This window comes from Cervus canadensis, chromosome 5 (assembly GCF_019320065.1).
Source record: "Cervus canadensis isolate Bull #8, Minnesota chromosome 5, ASM1932006v1, whole genome shotgun sequence".
Classification (NCBI taxonomy): Eukaryota; Metazoa; Chordata; class Mammalia; order Artiodactyla; family Cervidae; genus Cervus; species Cervus canadensis.
Genome location: NC_057390.1, coordinates 3,233,637 through 3,251,447, shown reverse-complemented (window position 1 = coordinate 3,251,447; position 17,811 = coordinate 3,233,637). Strand labels below are relative to the sequence as shown.

General features: G+C 43.2%; 1 protein-coding gene across 2 annotated transcripts in view; it reads left to right on the top strand.

The window, feature by feature from the left end:
- Positions 1-884: 884 nt before the first annotated feature.
- The window catches only part of TMEM131 (transmembrane protein 131), a 169,210-nt gene continuing 152,283 nt past the window's right edge, over positions 885-17,811 (top strand). For both annotated transcript variants that reach the window (XM_043467855.1, XM_043467853.1), the window contains exon 1: positions 885-1,631. In XM_043467855.1, coding sequence (XP_043323790.1) covers positions 1,448-1,631 — 184 coding nt within the window. In that variant the 5' untranslated portion in view covers positions 885-1,447. The remainder of the gene's footprint in view (positions 1,632-17,811) is intronic.

Sequence of the window (17,811 nt, the reverse complement as noted above, 5' to 3'; positions counted from 1 at the left end):
CACAGCAAAGGGCTTTCACACACACACACACACACACACAGCAAAGGGCTTTCACACACACACACACACACACACACACAGCAAAGGGCTTTCACACACACACACACACACACACAGCAAAGGGCTTTCACACACACACACACACACACACACACAGCAAAGGGCTTTCACACACACACACACACACACAGCAAAGGGCTTTCACACACACACACACACACACACAGCAAAGGGCTTTCACACACACACACACACACACACACACAGCAAAGGGCTTTCACACACACACACACACACACACAGCAAAGGGCTTTCACACACACACACACACACACACACACACACACACACACACACACAAAGGGCTTTCACACACACACACACACACACAGCAAAGGGCTTTCACACACACACACACACACACACACACACACACACACACACACACACACACACACACACACACACACACAGCAAAGGGCTTTCCCACAGCAAACTCGGCACAATCCAAAGGCAGGAGGATTCAAAGAAGCGTTCCAGAGTGCTGTATCTTCAAGGGTGCAAAGATGAACAGTGCAGGTCCCCGTCCCCAAGGCAGCGCCACCGGGAAACTGAATCAGGTCCTGGGTATTCTCGAAGCGGCTGAGAAGCGGAGGTGCGGCCTGGAGGAGTCACTGGAATGGATTTTCCGCGCTGGACTTCGAGGTCCGGATGCGCACTCAGTTCTCTGGAAGGCTCTCGCATTGCAGTACAGGGGATGCAGGGGTTTGTTCCCTGGTTCTCAGCTGCCGCCCTGCCTCCCCCAGGGCCCCGAAACCCCGCCCCCGCCCCAGGGCGGCTGCGCGGCCAGGCCTCCCCCGTCCCCACGTGATCATCGTCCCTGCCTCGGCGAAGCGTGAGCCGCCATCACAAGTCCTGGCGGCTGGGCCCCGGCCGGCCTCCCACCTCCCCCTCCCCGGTGGGGCACCGGTGACAGGTTGGGTTTGTGTTGACCCGTCCCGTCTGGCCCTTGGAGCCGTGGGCCTCTGAGAGCGGGACGAGAAGTTCGGACCGACCAACTCCGGGGCGGACAGACGGACCGGCGGGCTGCCCAGGTGACGGCACGGCGAGGGCGGTGCCCAGGGCCGCGCCCCGCCCCTCGCAGGCCAGCGCCCAGAGCCCGCGGCCCGTGCCCGTTTCCAGTATGGCCGCCCGCCGTGCTTGACCCGCGGCCTCTCGGCTTCGACTCCCCGTGGGCGATGCTGAGGCGGAGGCCGTGACTGACACGCTCGCTCACACGCACGCACGGACCCAGACCCACGTCCGGAGCCCGAGCCCCGGGCCCGGAACCGCTGTCTCCCCCCGGCTCCGCGGCCAGATCCCGGACCACGGCTCCCGCGCCGCCGCCGCCGCCTAGCCGACAAGGACCGCGCCGGACCTCGAGCGCGGCGGCCCCCGGCCGGCAGGGATGGGGAAGCGGGCCGGAGAAGGAGCAGCGGGATCCGCCGCCGCTGCCTCCACGTCCGCCGTGGCCGGTCTGGAGCCCGCGGCCGGCCGCGGCGGGGGCCCGCGGAGCGCAGCCGCCGGCCTCCTGGGAGCGCTGCACCTGGTGATGACCCTCGTCGTGGCCGCGGCGCGGGCCGAGAAGGAAGGTGGGTGTCAGCCGGCCGGCATCTCCCGGGCCCGGCGCCGCGGCTGTCACCGCGCCCTCGCGGAGGCCGCTGCCGGGCTGCGACCGGGGAGGAAGGGCGGCCGGGCGCAGGGCTCGGTCCGGCGCAAAGTTGCTCGGTCGAGTCTCGTCCCGAGCCGGGAACTCGCAGTTCGGATGCTTTGACCGCACGGAGTTGCTCTTGTTCTCCGTGATTCTTTCCCCTCGTCTCACCCCCGTCTTCCCCCTTGTCTCCTGTCACTGCCATTTCAAAACTTCCTGAGTTCTCGTATATTCTTGCCACTTGGCCCACTAGGTAGGAGGGGCATATTTTTAGACTTGATTGTTTTTAATAAGCAAATTTCAGGACACTTTTTTTTCGTTGCGGTTTTAATAACGGCGTGCAAACAGAGCTCACTTTAAATTGTAAAAATAGCGAGACTCGGGGAGAGGCTTCAAGACAGCTTGCCAAATTTTACTTTAGATTTGTTTAAACGTTTTTGGAGGAGGAATCTTGTATCTTCAGCTTCCCTCTTCAGTATCGTTTTGCAGTATTGATGATTGTTTAGCTAACAGTTCTCATAGTTTTTCATGTCTTAAGATACGTAACTGGGTGCCATGGTTTTTAATGTGAAAGACTTTAAAAACCAATGTCAAGTTTCTAGCTTGCAAACCTTTACCTGTAATTTACAATTAAGGGCTAAGTCTTATTTTTTAGAAAACTCTCGTTAGCATTGTATGACAGTAAACCCGGTGCTTTTCTGGGGTTAAAAATGATTTTGTAACCTAGAAGCCCAGATCTGTAATTTTGTTGGCACTACCTGTTTTGGAACCTGAGGAAATGAGTGACCACAGAGCCTTCATGAAGAAATCATTAAAAGTGAATGGTTTTTAAAAAGCTAAGCAAAATTTGTTAGTTTAGCTTCCGGTTCATACTAAACCGCCACTGCAAGGAAAATAATTTCTTGCCACAGTGAGTTTAGGGTTGAGTTCTACTTTACACCTAAAGTCACTTTTATTGTTAAAGAAGGCAACAGCAAAGCAAAGCAAATTCATGTTAAAGTGCCAGGTGCTTCAGTTTACTGGGGTTTTGTTGTTGTTGTTCAATACGGTACAATTAACTCTTAAGCAGTTTGGGTTAACATAGGTAGAAGTTATTCAAAGAATTGCTGTCTGTAGAAAGGATTCATCTACAGAGGCAAGATTATTTCTTGAATGAAATATTGCTGCTTTAGGACTAGTCAGGCCTGGAGTTGTCACAGTTCATCTTTGGTTACAGATCTGCAGTTGATTGGTTCTCGTGTGGCCATGGCACCCAGCACAGCCTGGCATGTAGTTTGTGTGTCCAGTAAATCTGAAATGGTACAATAAGTTAATGTCTCCTTGAGTTTAAAGTAGTGCTTGGCAGGTGTCCTGGTTTTTGTCTTCCTTGGATTACTTTGCACAGTGCCAGGCACACAATAGGCATTTAACATTTGTTTGAGGGAGTAATTATATTCATGGGTTATTAACACAGGGAACTAAAATGATTGAGTCCAGTAAAACATTAAGTTTGTACTGTCCTTCTGCTTATTTTTCCAGCAGCTATTTTTTATGCTAATTCTTGGTGTATACTTAAGAAAAATCCTTTGTTTGAGAAGTATCAGACTAATTTATATTTGCTAATTTCCCTTTTGTATGGCTTATAAGTTTTAGCACATCTCTCTAATACCCATAAATGTAAGGGTCAGTGGAGGAGAATTCGCCCCGGTGTACAAGAATGAAAAGACGGGGTTGAATCAGCCAGTGGTCCTGGCAGAATCAGACACCTTTTGTGGCCTGTGTTGTGTCAATATGAACTATTTGAACAGAGAAACTCGCTATTCAAGATATTGACAGTACTTACGTAGAGCATAGGACTCTGCCCATCATAAATGGATCTGATTCTAATCAAATATTCCAGGAAGAGAGCTCCAAAATTGGACAGTGCTTTCAGACTCCTTGGTGATCAAATTCTAGTAGTTTTTGTTTAAGTAGGAGAAGTGAGATTGATTTTCTTACTTGAATGTGATACTGCAAGTTTGGCCCCGTTTGCCCCCCCAAAGGGAGCTGTTTTGAATTTTTTCTCAGCAAATCTGGTCAGACTTCTGAAGGCAGCTGAATTCACTCTGTCCATTTACATCCTGAGGATTTTTTGTGTGGTTTTATTTTGGTAGTATAAACTACCTTAACTTTTTAAAGCTAAGACTTACCTGCAATTTTAACGATGGTTCTTTGGGTATCTCATATGTTAGTATATTTCTATTGCAGCCGAATTTCACTAGAAAATCTTCAAAACTAAGTAAAACTCATCATCTTCTAAAGAAAAGCAGCAGAAATTCCTAGATTACCTAATGCAGGTTTCATGTTTGGACCTGGTGTTGTTAATTTTAAGTCAGAAGCATGCGGCAATCTTTGTCTTAACATCCTGTATGTCTTCAGTTCAGTTCAGTCACTCAGTCGTGTCTGACTCTTTGTGACCCCATGGACTGCAGCGTGCCATGCCTCCCTGTCCATCACCAACTCCTGGAGTTTACTCAGACTCATGTCCATTGAGTCGGTGATGCCATCCAACCATCGTATGCTCTGTCGTCCCGTTCTCTTCCCGCCTTCAGTCTTTCCCAGCATCAGGGTCTTTTCAAATGAGTCAGCTCTTCACATCAGATGGCCAAAGTATTGGAGCTTCAGCATCAGTCCTTCCAGTAAATATTCAGGACTGATTTTCTTTAGGATTGACTGGTTGGATCTCCTTGCAGTCCAAGAGACTCCAGAGTCTTCTCCAACACCACTGTTCAAAAGCATCGATTCTTTGACGCTCAGCTTTCCTATATGTCTTAACACTCCTATATCTTAACATCTGTCTTCACTGATCTTTGAGGGTGTGTTTCACTAGTCTAGAGAAAAGGGGACCTTTGAGGATGTTTTGGCTGTGCTCTGTAGTTTGTAAGGACTTTGAAAGAGTTGTCCAAGGTAGAAGTTACTGTAATTATTACAACTTAATTGCTTGTTCTGGATTGCTGGCATCCAGCATTCCTTGAAGCTAAGATCTAGATATTGAGAAGAGTGAAAATAGGGGGATGGTGTAGTGAAAATATATTAAAAACATAGTGAAAATATGTATGTATATGTTAAACATCTAACATTTAGTAGTATTTTTATTTGTAAGTCAGCCCATTCATTATTACCAACAAATAAAAACTTTTTAAAAAAGCATCATGCATGCAGAGTCTCCTCAGTTGTGTATGACTCTCTGTGGTGCTCTGGACTGCAGCCCTCCAGGCTCCTGTGTCCTTGGGATTTCCCAGGCAAGAATACTGGAGTGGGTTGCCATGCCCTCTTCAAAAAAAGCATCATATATCATCTATAATATAGTTTCATTGTAAAATGTATTTTGGGGGCATTGTTGTCTTTTAATTTTTTATAAATATCAAGCTACATTTTTTGTATCTAGTAAATATGAAGTTGGGTAAATTTTCAGAAATGTGATTGTTTAAGTCTGTGACAATTTCACATGTTATTATCACTAATTGGCGATTTATGGCAGGGTGAAGTTTGACAGTCTTTCTTAGGACTTTTAAGTTTGTCTTCCAGATACTTTTGTTTCATGCACAAATTTTTGTTTTAAGCTGTGTTTGTGACAGAAGTGCAGAAGGAGGGTACAAAAGTGTTCTGTCTCCAAAGCATATGAACAGAAAGTGCTTAGGAATAAAAGCCAGAAGAAAAGAGATTAAAAACCTAATTTGGTGAGGATTTTTGTCTTAGATGGTAGATTGATCAGGAGTGGTATTTACTTTCTTTTTATTGAATTTTTACTTTCTAATGTAAACATGTTTTTTAAGAGTGATTTTCTAAAGAGTGAGATGTTTTTATCCTTTGCATGAGGGTAGAGTGATTACTTTTTAATTTAGAGCCTAGTAAGTAGAATATTCATTCATGTTACTGTTTAGTTTCTGAGTCTTGTCTGACTCTCTTGCGACCCCATGGACTGTAGCCCACCAGGCTCCTCTGTCCATGGGATTTCCCAGGCAAGAATACTGGAGTGGGTTGCCATTCCCTTCACCAGGGGATCTTCCCAACCCAGGGATCAAACCCAGGTCTCCTACATTGTCAGGAGGATTCTTTATGACTGGGCCACTGGGTAGCCCATATTCATTCATAGTGCTCCATTAAGGAACTTTGGTCACTTGGTTTTTACTAAAAGCTGTTCATTACTGCCCAGATCTGTACTGGGCAGTAATGAAATACTGTAGTTGAAAACAGTATGCTCCCTCTTTCTCTTGCTGAGGACTGTTTTCCTCCTCTTTGTAATCCTTGCCACCATCCTCAGAGATCCACGCCCCCCAAAAATCAACTTTTGGGGAGTAGGTGTAAAATCATTAATTTGTTATCATCCAGAGTAGAGTCATAAGCCAAGCTACTCTTGGAGAAAAATGAAATCATTGCCAGGTGCTTGATATTTTATAAGTTCTCCTTCATCTGCCTGTGGCTTAGGCTCTCTGATTGGCCCCGTCAATGGGAGATGCCTTTTTTCTCTGGCTGAGTTTTTCCTTATCTGTAGTACACAGCATTGGGCACTGTCGATAGCTTCTTCTTAGAACTTCTCTCCCTTCATTTCTGTGACTTTGTACTTCTTGGTCGTCATCCTGCCCCGGTCTCAGTCACTGCTCTCTGGGTGCCCGTTGGCTGTCTTCCCTCTCTTGCATGTCTGGTGACCAGCACACACTGCTTGTGTCCAGAGCAGAATTGTTTGATGCCACGTCCAGTTTCCCAGTTTTTGTTAACGCCTTGATTATTCTGTCTGCCACGTTGGTCTCGTTTCTGACCAAGAAACTGATGTCATTTACCAAGTGGCATCAGTGTCTGTAAACTTCCTTGGGCAGCTTGCCCACAGCCTCCAGGCTGGGGCATTGCTGGGGGGTCCTCACCTCCCAGCTGTCTCCACTTCCCTTCATTTTGCCATCCCTTCTCCACATTTGTATTGTCTTTGTTATTCAGCTGTCATTCATTTTGGTGTTTAATCAGGTACTGCCTCAATGAGCTACCTAAATTCCTTTGTGGGGGTCCTTCTTCACCCAGGCCAGAATTTCTGTGGGGCAGAACCTCTATCAACATCTGCAGTGTGGACAAGGCAGGCATTTAATTTTAAATGGAAGTTTGCCTTGAATGACCTCATCCTCCTGTTCTCACATCTGAGTTCTGGATTGAGAGTCCAGAGTACAGGAAACCTGTACTTGAACTTGGATTCAGGTACCATTAGCAGTTCTGCTCTGGTAAGACATAGAGTGACACCACATTTTTCTTCCCTACATGTTGCTTTCCCTTGTAACTAAAATGAGTAACATACACTTATCTAAACCATCACTTTTGTTACTTCTGGATTTTAAGATTTTATATCCTCATAAAACCCCAATTTACAGACCATGAAACAGGCACAGAGAAATTAAGGAATGTTTCCAAGGTAACAGAGCTGGTAGGTATTTAAGCTCGGGTTCCATTGCAGGCCATCTTTCCCTTGAGACAAGCTATTCAATCCTGCATGGGTATATAAGGTAGTAGGTTTTGTTGTATACCAACTGGTTAGTGAACAGTCCTGGACTTCCCAGTGGTCTAGTGGGTAAGAATCCACCTGCCATTGCAGGGGACGGGGGTTCAGTTCCTGGCACAGGAAGATCCCACATGCTGAGGAACAGCTCAGCCTATGCGCCACAACTACTGAGCCTGTGTTCTAGAGGCTGGGGCTGCACCTGACTGAAGTCAGTGCTCTGCAATGAAGAGTAGCCCCGGCTCACTGCACCTAGAGAAAGTCCTCACACAGCAACAAAGACCCAGAGCAGCCAAAAAGATAAAAATAAATAAAAATTATTAAAAAAAAAAAAAAAAGAACTGTCCTGCCAGTTTGTGCAAAACCAGCATGTTAAATATTCAAGTGAGGTGCAGTTTTTAAGAAAGAAAACCATAAACATCCATAACACTTTCTATCAACTTCTTAACCATTAAAATGATCATAGGTTATTAGTAATTAGCCTCCAACTAATAAAAATAAATGGAAAAAAAAATGATCATAGGCCATCTGGATTGTGCATATTCTTAAAAAGAAACCAGGGAAAACCCGTGAATGAATAATCCATGTAACACGTATTTGATATTGGAAGCCACTGACTCGACTCTCTGCCCTTGATATTTAGGTACCCGGTATATTGCTTAGGTTAAAATTAACATTGCATATGGGACTTCCCTGGTTAAGACTTCGCCTTCCAACCCAGGGGTCGTGGGTTAGATCCCACTTGCCTTTCAGCCAAGAAACCAAAATATAAAATAGAAGCAGTATTGTAGCAAATTCAACAAAGACTTTAAAAGTGGTCCACATTAAAAAAAAAAAAAAAGAAATCTAAAAAAAGACATTGCATTCTGTGATTCACATACTCCTTAGTTCTAGATTGGTATGACCAGTTAGTCAAGACATGTGGATAGTCTCAGAAGCTGGACCTGTATTAAAAGGAAATGGAGATGATCCAAAGGCTAGTAGTGGCATCAGTTTTTGATAATGGTGAAATCTCGTTCAGACTTCTTTTCTTTATTTGACTGCACCAGACCTTAGGTACAGTATGTGAAATCTAATTCCCTGACCAGGGATTGAACCTGGGCCCTCTGTATCGGTACTGTAGAGTCTTAGCCCTGGATCACCAGGGAAATCCCTCAGACTTCTGTTAGAAGTCTTGGAAGGGACTCCAGAAGTTTATTCCTGGTGCTTTGTTCATTCTGGTGAAGGGATTTTTTGGGTTAGGTGATCATTATTATCTGTAGTAGGTCAGTTTTTCTTTCATTCCTGTATGATTTCTTTAGAAAGATACTTAGAAAACTATTATTCTTTGCTTGTTTCATTCTGTTGAATATAGCACTTAGAGCAAAGGTCTGAAAAATGTCTAAGGTCTAAGATGATCCTTGACATGATCTGTTATGATAGAGCGTCAGACCCAGTTTCTTTCTTTATTTCTCTGTATAATTGTGGTTAAAACAACAACACATAAAATTTACCATCCTAGCCATTTTAAAGCTTGTAGTTCAGTAATTTTAAGTTAAATTCACATCAGTGGGCAGTTGGTCTCCAGAACTTTTTCATCTTGCAAAACTGATACTCAGTACCCATTAAACAACAACTCTCAGTGTCTCCCACCCAGCCCCTGGAAGCCACCATTCTACTTTCTGTTTGTTATGAATTTGACTACTTCAAATACCTAGTGTCAGTGGAATCATGGAGAATTTGTCTTTTTGTGACTGGCTTAGTTGACTTAGCATATTGTCTTCAAGGTTCATCATGTCATAGCACGTGACAGGATGTCTTCCCCTTTTAAGGTTGGTTAATCGTTTGTGTGTGTGTAATTTTTCCATTTTGTTTATCCATTTATCCATCAGTGGACATTGGACATTTGGGTTGCTTCCACTTCTTGGCTGTTCTGAATAATATTGCTGTGAATATGTGGGCAAATGTCTGTTTGAGATCCTGCTTTTGATTCTTTTAGGTATATACCCAGAAGTGGGCTTGCTGGATCATATGATAGTTCTATTTTTAATTTGTTGAACAACTGCCATACTGGTTTCCATTGCAGCAGCTCACAAAGATTTAGTTCCTTCACATCCTCACCAAAACTTGTTCTTTTTTTTTTTTTGGTAATGGCCATCCTAATGTATATATGGTGATATCTCATTGTGGTTTTGATTTGCATTTCTGTAATAATTGATATTGAGTAGCTTTTCACATGCTTGTTGGCCACTTCTATATCTTTTTTGGAGAAATAATTGTTCAAGTCCATTGCCCATTTTTTAATTGGGTTATTTTTGTTGAGTTGTAGGAGTTCTTTATATATTCTGGATATTAATCCTTTATCAGTTAGATGATTTGCAGGTATCTTCTCCTATTTTGTAAGTTGCCTTTTAGGATTGTAGTCTTCGATGCACAGAATTTTTTATGTCTGACGTAGTCTCATTTATTTATTTTTGCCTTTGTTGCCTGTGCTTTTGATACCATTTCCAAGAAAACATTGCCAAGTCCAGTGTCATGAAGCTTTGCCCTATAGTATTTTCTTATAGGAGTTTTACAGTTTGAGGTCTTAACATTTTGATATTCATTATGAGTTAATTTCTTCCATGATATAAGATAAAGGACCAGATTCATTCTTTTGCACATGGGTGTCCAGTTTTCCCAGCACCATATGTTGAGGAGACTGTCCTTTTCCTGTTCAGTGGTCTTAAAACCCTTGTGTGAAGATCCTGTGACCATGTACATGAGAGCTTATTCCTGGGTTCTCTGTTACCTCCACTGATATATATATCTCTCTTTTTACTAGTACCAACCACACTGTTTTGATTACTGTAACTGTGTTTTGAAATCAGAAAGTGTGGGACCTTAACTTTTGTTCTCTTTTAAGATTGGTTGTTGGGTTCCCTTGAAATCCCATATGGATTTTAGGATGGATTTTTCTATTTATGCAAAAATTGCTGTTGTGGTTTTGGTAGGTTCGCATTGAACCTGTAGATGGCTTTGTGTAATACTGATACCTTAACAGTGTTACATCTTGGAGTTATGAGCATGGGATAGTCTTTCCGCTTGTCTGTGTCCCGTTTGTTTTCTTTCAGTGGTGTTTTGTGGTTTTCAGTGTGCAAGTCTTTCACCCCCTTGGTTATTAGATTTATTCCTAGATGTTTCATTCTTTTTGATGCTACTCTAAATCAGAGGTGCATTGTATGATTAAGAATTGTGAACTTCTAGTTTTTGATTAAAAGAATTATGCTCTGCTTTTGAGACATAACTTATGCATGCTTAAGTTATTTCCTTAGATTACTTGCCCATAAAATGAAATATATTTTAAGCCCTCTCAAGTTTTAACAATTTGTGGCTGTGTTTTTAATCAGTTATGATTATAAAATGATATGACATTCTAACTTTGATTCTTAACAACTAATTTTATTCCTGTGTACTTGGAGTATACATTTGAATCAAAACGTGCACTAGTAAAAACCCATCTCAGCAGTAAATGTGAGAAATAGCCTAAGCAAACTCTGCTGATACAAATTAATTTGCAGTTTGCATTCATGGTATAGCACAGGCTCTACCTAGATTTTCTTTGGGGGGAATGATTACACTGGAAGCAGCAGATTTTCCTAGGGAATTGTTTCTGGTACGAAGATGCTTTCTAAAACTTACCTGTATTATGTGAAGAGCTTTGAAATATGGTTTACATTTGTCATTCTAAAATTTTTCTTGGTGTCTAAGCGATGTGTGAGAGAGGGCAGTGTGCTTTTCAGACTGGATCGCCTTACTAAACTTTTAGATGTGGCTCTTTTAAAAATAGAAAAAGTTGTTTTTTGCTGTGAGGGGTCTTTCTTGCTATTCAGGCCTTTCTCTAGGTGTGGCAGGAGGGGCTGCTCTCCCTTAGTGTTGCCTGGGCTTCTCACGGCCGTGGCTTCCCCTTGCGGATCGCAGGCCCCGGGGAGCGCAGGCCCTGGTCTTCATTGTTGCACACGTGGGCTTAGTAGTTGTGGCTCCCGGACTCTAGAACCACAGACTCAGTAGTTGTGGCATACGGGCTTCATTTTGCTCCTGGGCATGTGGGATCCTCCCAGATCAAGGATCAAACCCGTGTCTCCTGCATTGGCAGGTGGATTCTTTACCACTGAGTCGCCAAGGAAGCCCTGGATCACTTAAAAAATACTTGCATGAGTTGGTGACATGGGCTCATGTTGAAGCATTGCTCCTTGATGCAGATGGAGAGTGGAATAGCAGTTAGCACCGTCGAGAGGTAATGTCTCTTTTTGGGGTTAGTGCAGCAGTAGTTATGTTTCACAGGTAAGGAAGTTATTTCATGTTTATAAGTTGATCTCATCATGCTGGGGACTTCTCTTGGGTTATGGCTGGACTCAGAAATAGGTTACTGAGAATAGTGTTGATAAGACACGAGAGTAAGAAGAGAACAGGCTGGCAATAAAATCTTATTTTATTGGAATCCTGAAGATTCTTGTAAATAGAAAATAATTTCTGAAGATTGTCAATTTCTTCCCGGCTGCATCTGAGTTTATTTATAGTTGTATAGGATCTTGAGCTTCTGGAGGTTAAGGGGTAGGGTCATAGTCCTCCTGGACCTAGCATCTTAGGGAGTTCTACACATTGAGTTCTGACTTGGTAGGAGAAGCAGTAAACCGTAAAGATGGTTCATAAAGATGAACCAGAATGAATAAAAAGTATATATGAAATGATAATTCTTACACAAGTTTGCTTTTGTACCATTTCAGTCAGTTCAGTCGCTCAGTCGTGTCCAACTCTTTGTGACCCCATGAACCGCAGCACGCCAGGCCTCCCTGTCTATCACCAGCTACTGGAGTCTACCCAAACCCATGTCCATCAAGTCGGTGATGCCATCCAGCCATCTCATCCTCTCTTGCCCCCTTCTCCTCCTGCCCCCAATCCTTCCCAGCACTAGGATCTTTTCCAATGAGTCAACTCTTCCCATCAGGTGGCCAAAGTTTGGAGTTTCAGCTTCAGCATCAGTCCTTCCAATGAACACCCAGGACTGATCTCCTTTAGGATGAACTTGTTGGATCTTCTTGCAGTCCAAGGGACTCTCAAGAGTCTTCTCCAACACCACAGTTCAAAAGCATCAATTCTTTGGCGCTCAGCTTTCTTCACCGTCCAATTCTCACATCCATATATGACCACTGGAAAAACCATAGCCTTGACTAGATGGACCTTTGTTGGCAAAGTAATGTCTCTGCTTTTAAATACGCTATCTAGGTTGGTCATAACTTTCCTTCCAAGGGGTAAGTGTCTTTTAATTTCATGGCTGCAATCACCATCTGCAGTGATTTTGGAGCCCCCCAAAAATAAAGTCTGCCACTTTTTCCACTGTTTCCCATCTATTTGCCATGAAGTGATGGGACCAGATACCATGATCTTAGTTTTCTGAATGTTGAGCTTTAAGCCAACTTTTTCACTCTCCTCCTTCACTTTCATCAAGAGGCTTTTTAGTTCCCCTTCACTTTCTGCCATAAGGGTGGTGTCATCTGCATATCTGTGGTTGTTGATATTTCTCCCGGCAATCTTGATTCCAGCTTGTGCTTCCTCCAGCCCAGCGTTTCTCATGATGTACTCTGCATATAAGTTAAAGAAGCAGGGTGACAATATTCAGCTTTGACGTACTCCTTTTCCTATTTGGAACCAGTCTGTTGTTCCACGCCCAGTTCTAACTGTTGCTTCTTGACCTGCATACAGGTTTCTCAAGAGGCAGGTCAGGTGGTCTGGTATTCCCCTCTCTTTCAGAATTTTCCACAGTTTATTGTGATCCACACAGTTGAAGGCTTTGGCATAGTCAATAAAGCAGAAATAGATGTTTTTCTGTAACTCTCTTGCTTTTTTGATGATCCAACAGATGTTGGCAGTTTGATCTCTGGTTCCTCTGACTTTTCTAAAACCAGCTTGAACATCTAGAAGTTCACAGTTCACATATTGCTGAAGCCTGGCTTGGAGAATTTTGAGCATTACTAGCGTGTGAGATGAGTGCAAATGTGTGGTAGTTCAAGCATTCTTTGGCATTGCCTTTCTTAGGGATTGGAATGAAAACTGACCTTTTCCAGTCCTGTGGCCACTGCTGAGTTTCCCAAATTTTCCAACACAAGAGAAGACTCTACACATGGACATCACCAGATGGTCAACACCAAAATCAGATTGATGATATTCTTTGCAGCCAAAGATGGAGAAGCTCTATACAGTCAGGAAAAGCAAGACCAGGAGCTGACTGTGGCTCCGATCATGAACTCCTTATTGTCAAATTCAGATTTAAATTGAAGAAAGTAGGGAAAACCACTAGACCATTCAGGTATGACCTAAATTAAATCCCTTATGACTATACAGTGGAAGTGAGAAATAGATTTAAGGGACTAGATCTGATAGAGTGCCTGATGAACTATGGATGGAGGTTTGTGACATTGTACAGGAGACAGGGATTAAGACCATCCCCATGGAAAAGAAATGCAAAAAAGCAAAATGGCTGTCTGAGGAGGGTTTACAAATAGCTGAGAAAAGAAGAGAAGCGAAAAGGAAAGGAGAAAAGAAAAGATATACCCATTTGAATGCAGAGTTCCAAAGAATAGCAAGGAGAGATAAAAAAGCCTTCCTCAGTGATCAATGCAAAGAAATAGAGGAAAACAATAGAATGGAAAAGACTAGAGATCTCTTCAAGAAAATTAGAGATACCAAGGGAGCATTTCATGCAGAGGTGGGCTTGATGGTATGAAATGGTATGGACCTAACAGAAGCAGAAGATATTAAGAAGAGGTGGCAAGAATACACAGAACTGTATGAAAAAGATCTTCACAACCCAGATAATCACGATGGTGTGATCACTCACCTAGAGCCAGACATCCTGGAATGTGAAGTGAAGTGGGCCTTAGAAAGCATCCCTACAAACAAAGCTAGTGGAGGTGATGGAATTCCACTTGAGCTATGTCAAATCCTGAAAGATGATGCTGTGTACCATCTCAGGAGCATATTAGTGTAAGCAGTTATTGCCTGTGATTGGTGATGCCTAGAGTTACTTGATGATAATTGCTAATGTTTATCTAGTACTTTTTTTGTGGCAAGCACTGTGCTGATTGCTTTACAAGCCTTATCTCTTTTCATCCTCACGTGTGTGCCGTGTGGGGACCACCACAGTTGTTCTTCCTACTTTCCCTAAATCTGTTTGTTCTTGACTACAATTCCTGGTTGCTATCAGTACTGCTTGGGGGGGAAGGAGGTGGTTGTGGTGTGTGTGTGTGCTTATTTGTGATAGTATAAAACAGAATTTTAATCTCCAGTAAAATGAGACAGTATAATATGTAATGGTCCTTCTTGTGCATACAACTTAGAGATCAGTTTGGAAAATTTTTAATTTCACAAAAAATTTGATGTTGGTTATAAAAATGAAGCATTGTAAAATATGGATGAGTAAATTGAGAAAGGGCTTCCCTTGTAGCTCAGTTGGTAGAGAATCTGCCTGCAATGCAGGAGACCTAGGTTCGATCCCTGGGTCGGGAAGATCCCTGGAGAAGGAAATGGCAACCCACTCCAGTATTCTTGTCTGGAGAATTCCATGGACAAAGGAGTCTGGCAGGCTACAGTCCATGGCGTTGTAAGAGTCGGACACAATTTGGTGACTAAACCACCACCAAATTGAAAAAATTTCTGTAATCTATCAAGTAGAAAGAGCCAGTATCAGTCATAATCTCTCTTCCTTCTTCCCCCTTTTCCTCCCCCTGCTCCCCATTAAAAAAACAGATACTGTCGTGTTGTCTTGGATGTATCACTTGGTACATTTCAACAACACATGTGAGGGTGCCAGTTTTCCCACATCAGCTCTTATGTGTGTGCTCAGTCATGTCTGACTCTGCAACCCCATGGACTGTGGCCTGCCGGGCTCCTCTGTCCATGGAATTTTCCAGAAGAGAATCCTGGAGTGGAGTGGATTACCGTTTTCTTCTCCAAGAAATCTTCCTGATCCAGGGATTGAACCTGTGTCTCCTACATTGGCAGGCAGGTTCCTTACCACTGAGCCACTGGGGAAGCACTTCTTTAAAGTCCTTGCTCACTTGGCAGTAAAAGGTACCCCTTTGTTTAGTTGATTTTTAAAAATTGCTAGTGTTTCTTAACCATGGTTATCAGGCTGAGTGATGGAGTAGGTATAAGATGTTCAGGTTCAGAGAGAGGAGGGATAGAGCTCCAGCTGAGATACCAAGATCACATAGGCTCGAAATTCTGGGTGACCCATGGCAGGATTCTGTTTATGAACCCAAGTTGAAGTGTATCACGAGAAAGGAATTCTGGGAATCACCATTCCACTGTGCATGGCAAGGAGACGGGCTAGGAAGAACATACCAGACTCACTCTGTGAGTTATCTACATTAATGAGAGGGAAGTCCAGAGAAGGTAGAAACAGTGATTCAGAGTGTGGCTCTGGTCATCTCCTGCTTTCTGGCTGTGTGAGGGCAGGTAAGTAGAGATAATCTCTATCTGTCTCAAGTTCATCTTTTGGACTTCCCTGGTGGCTCAGATGGTAAAGCGTCTGCCTACAGTGCGGGAGATCCGGGTTCAATCCCTGGGTTGGGAATATCTCCTGGAGAAGGAAATGGCAACCCACTCCAGTATTCTTGCCTGGGAAATCCCGTGGACAGAGGAGCCTGGTAGGTTACAGTCCATGGGGTTGCAAAGAGTCGGACATGACTGAGTGACTTCACTTTCACTTTAAGCTGGAGCCAATCAATCAGGGTAATAATAGAAAATAGTACTTCTCTCATGGAGTTGAACCTCCCAGGTGTCGCTAGTGGTAAAGAATCCGCCTGCCAATGTAAGAGTCTAAGAGACTCGAGTTCCATCCCTGGGTCAGGAAGATCCCCAGGAGGAGGGCATAGAAACCCATGCTAGTGTTCTTGCTTGGAGAATCCAATGGACAAGAGCCTGGCAGGCTATAGTCCATGGGGTTGCAAAGGGTCAACCATGACTGAATCAACTTAGCATGCATGCTCATGGAGTTACTGCAGAAATTTACCATGGTACTGGGTGTCAAGCCCTTAGCACAGTGCCCAGCACATTAAAAAAAAAAAAAAATTAGTAAGACTGAACACTTTTACACATTTGCTGGCCATTTGTATTTCTTTTCTGTTGTTTAATCACATCTTTCCATTGGTGTTTGAATTTTTCTTTTTGACTTAAATGAATGTTTAAGGAGTTCATATTTTTCCCAGTTCCATTAACATTTGGATTATTTGTTTTAATTTTCTATTTATTGTTATTATTTAAAAGTTTACTGACCAAATATGTCACTCTCTTCCTTCTTGGTTTCTGCTTTTGTTGTTATGTCTAAAAAGCTCTGTGCATAAAGGTGATAAGTTCATCAGTATTATATCTTCATGCTTCTATTTTTAAATGCAGATCTCTATTTCTTCACAGTTTGTTGCTATTTTTCTCAAGTACGTAGTTGTCTTAACACCACTCATTGAATTATACACAGTATTTCCTTTTCATGTAAATTGTATTGCATTTTTGGATCTGTTTCTTGATTTTCTGGGGTTTTTTTTCTTCACAGATATATTTGTATATTTCTGTTTTAAATTTAAGTACTACATCTTTCTGCGACACACCTCCACACTGCCCAGTTTAAATAAAGAGCTGTATCCTGTCCCTGACAGGATAATCACAGAAAACTGATCAAATTGATCACATGGACCACAGCCTTCTCTAACTCAATGAATCGATGAGCCATGCCACATAGGGCCACCCGAGACAGACGGCTCATGGTGGAGAGTTCTGACAAAACGTGGTCCACTGGAGAAGGCAGTGGCAAACCACTCCAGTATTCTTGCCTTGAGAACCCCATGAACAGTATGAAAAGGTAGAAAGATAGGACACTGAAAGATGAACTCCCTAGGTCAGTAGCTGCCCAACATGCTATTGGAGAAGAGGGGAGAAATAACTCCAGAAAGAATGAAAAGACAGAGCGAAAGTGAAAACAACGCCCAATTGTGGATATGACTGGTGATGCAAGGTCCAGTGCTGTAAAGAGCAATATTGCATAGGAACCTGCAATGTTAGGTCCGTGAATCAAGGTAAGTTAGAAGGGGTCAAACAGGAGATGGCAAGAGTGAACATTAACATTTTAGAAATCAGTGAACTAAAGAAGATGGACTGGAATGGGTGAATTTAACTCAGATGGCCATTATATCTACTACTGTGGGCAGGAATCCTTTAGAAGAAATGGAGTAGCCCTCATAGTCAACAAAAGAGTCCGAAAGGCAGTACTTGGATGCAATCTCAAAAACGACAGAATGATCTCTGTTCGTTTCCAAGGCAAACCATTCAGTATCACAGAAATTCAAGTCTATTCTCCAACCAGTAATGCTAAAGAAGCTGAAGTTGAACGGTTCTATGAAGATGTACAAGACCTTCTAGAACTAACACCCAAAAATGTGTCCTTTTCATCATAGGGGACTGGAATGCAAAAGTAGGAAGTCAGGAGATACCTGGAGTAACAGGCAAATTTGGCCTTGGAGTACAAAAGGCCAAAGGCAGGGCAAAGGCTAACAGAGTTTTGCCAAGAGGACACACTAGTCATAGCAAAAACCCTCTTCCAGCAATACAAGAG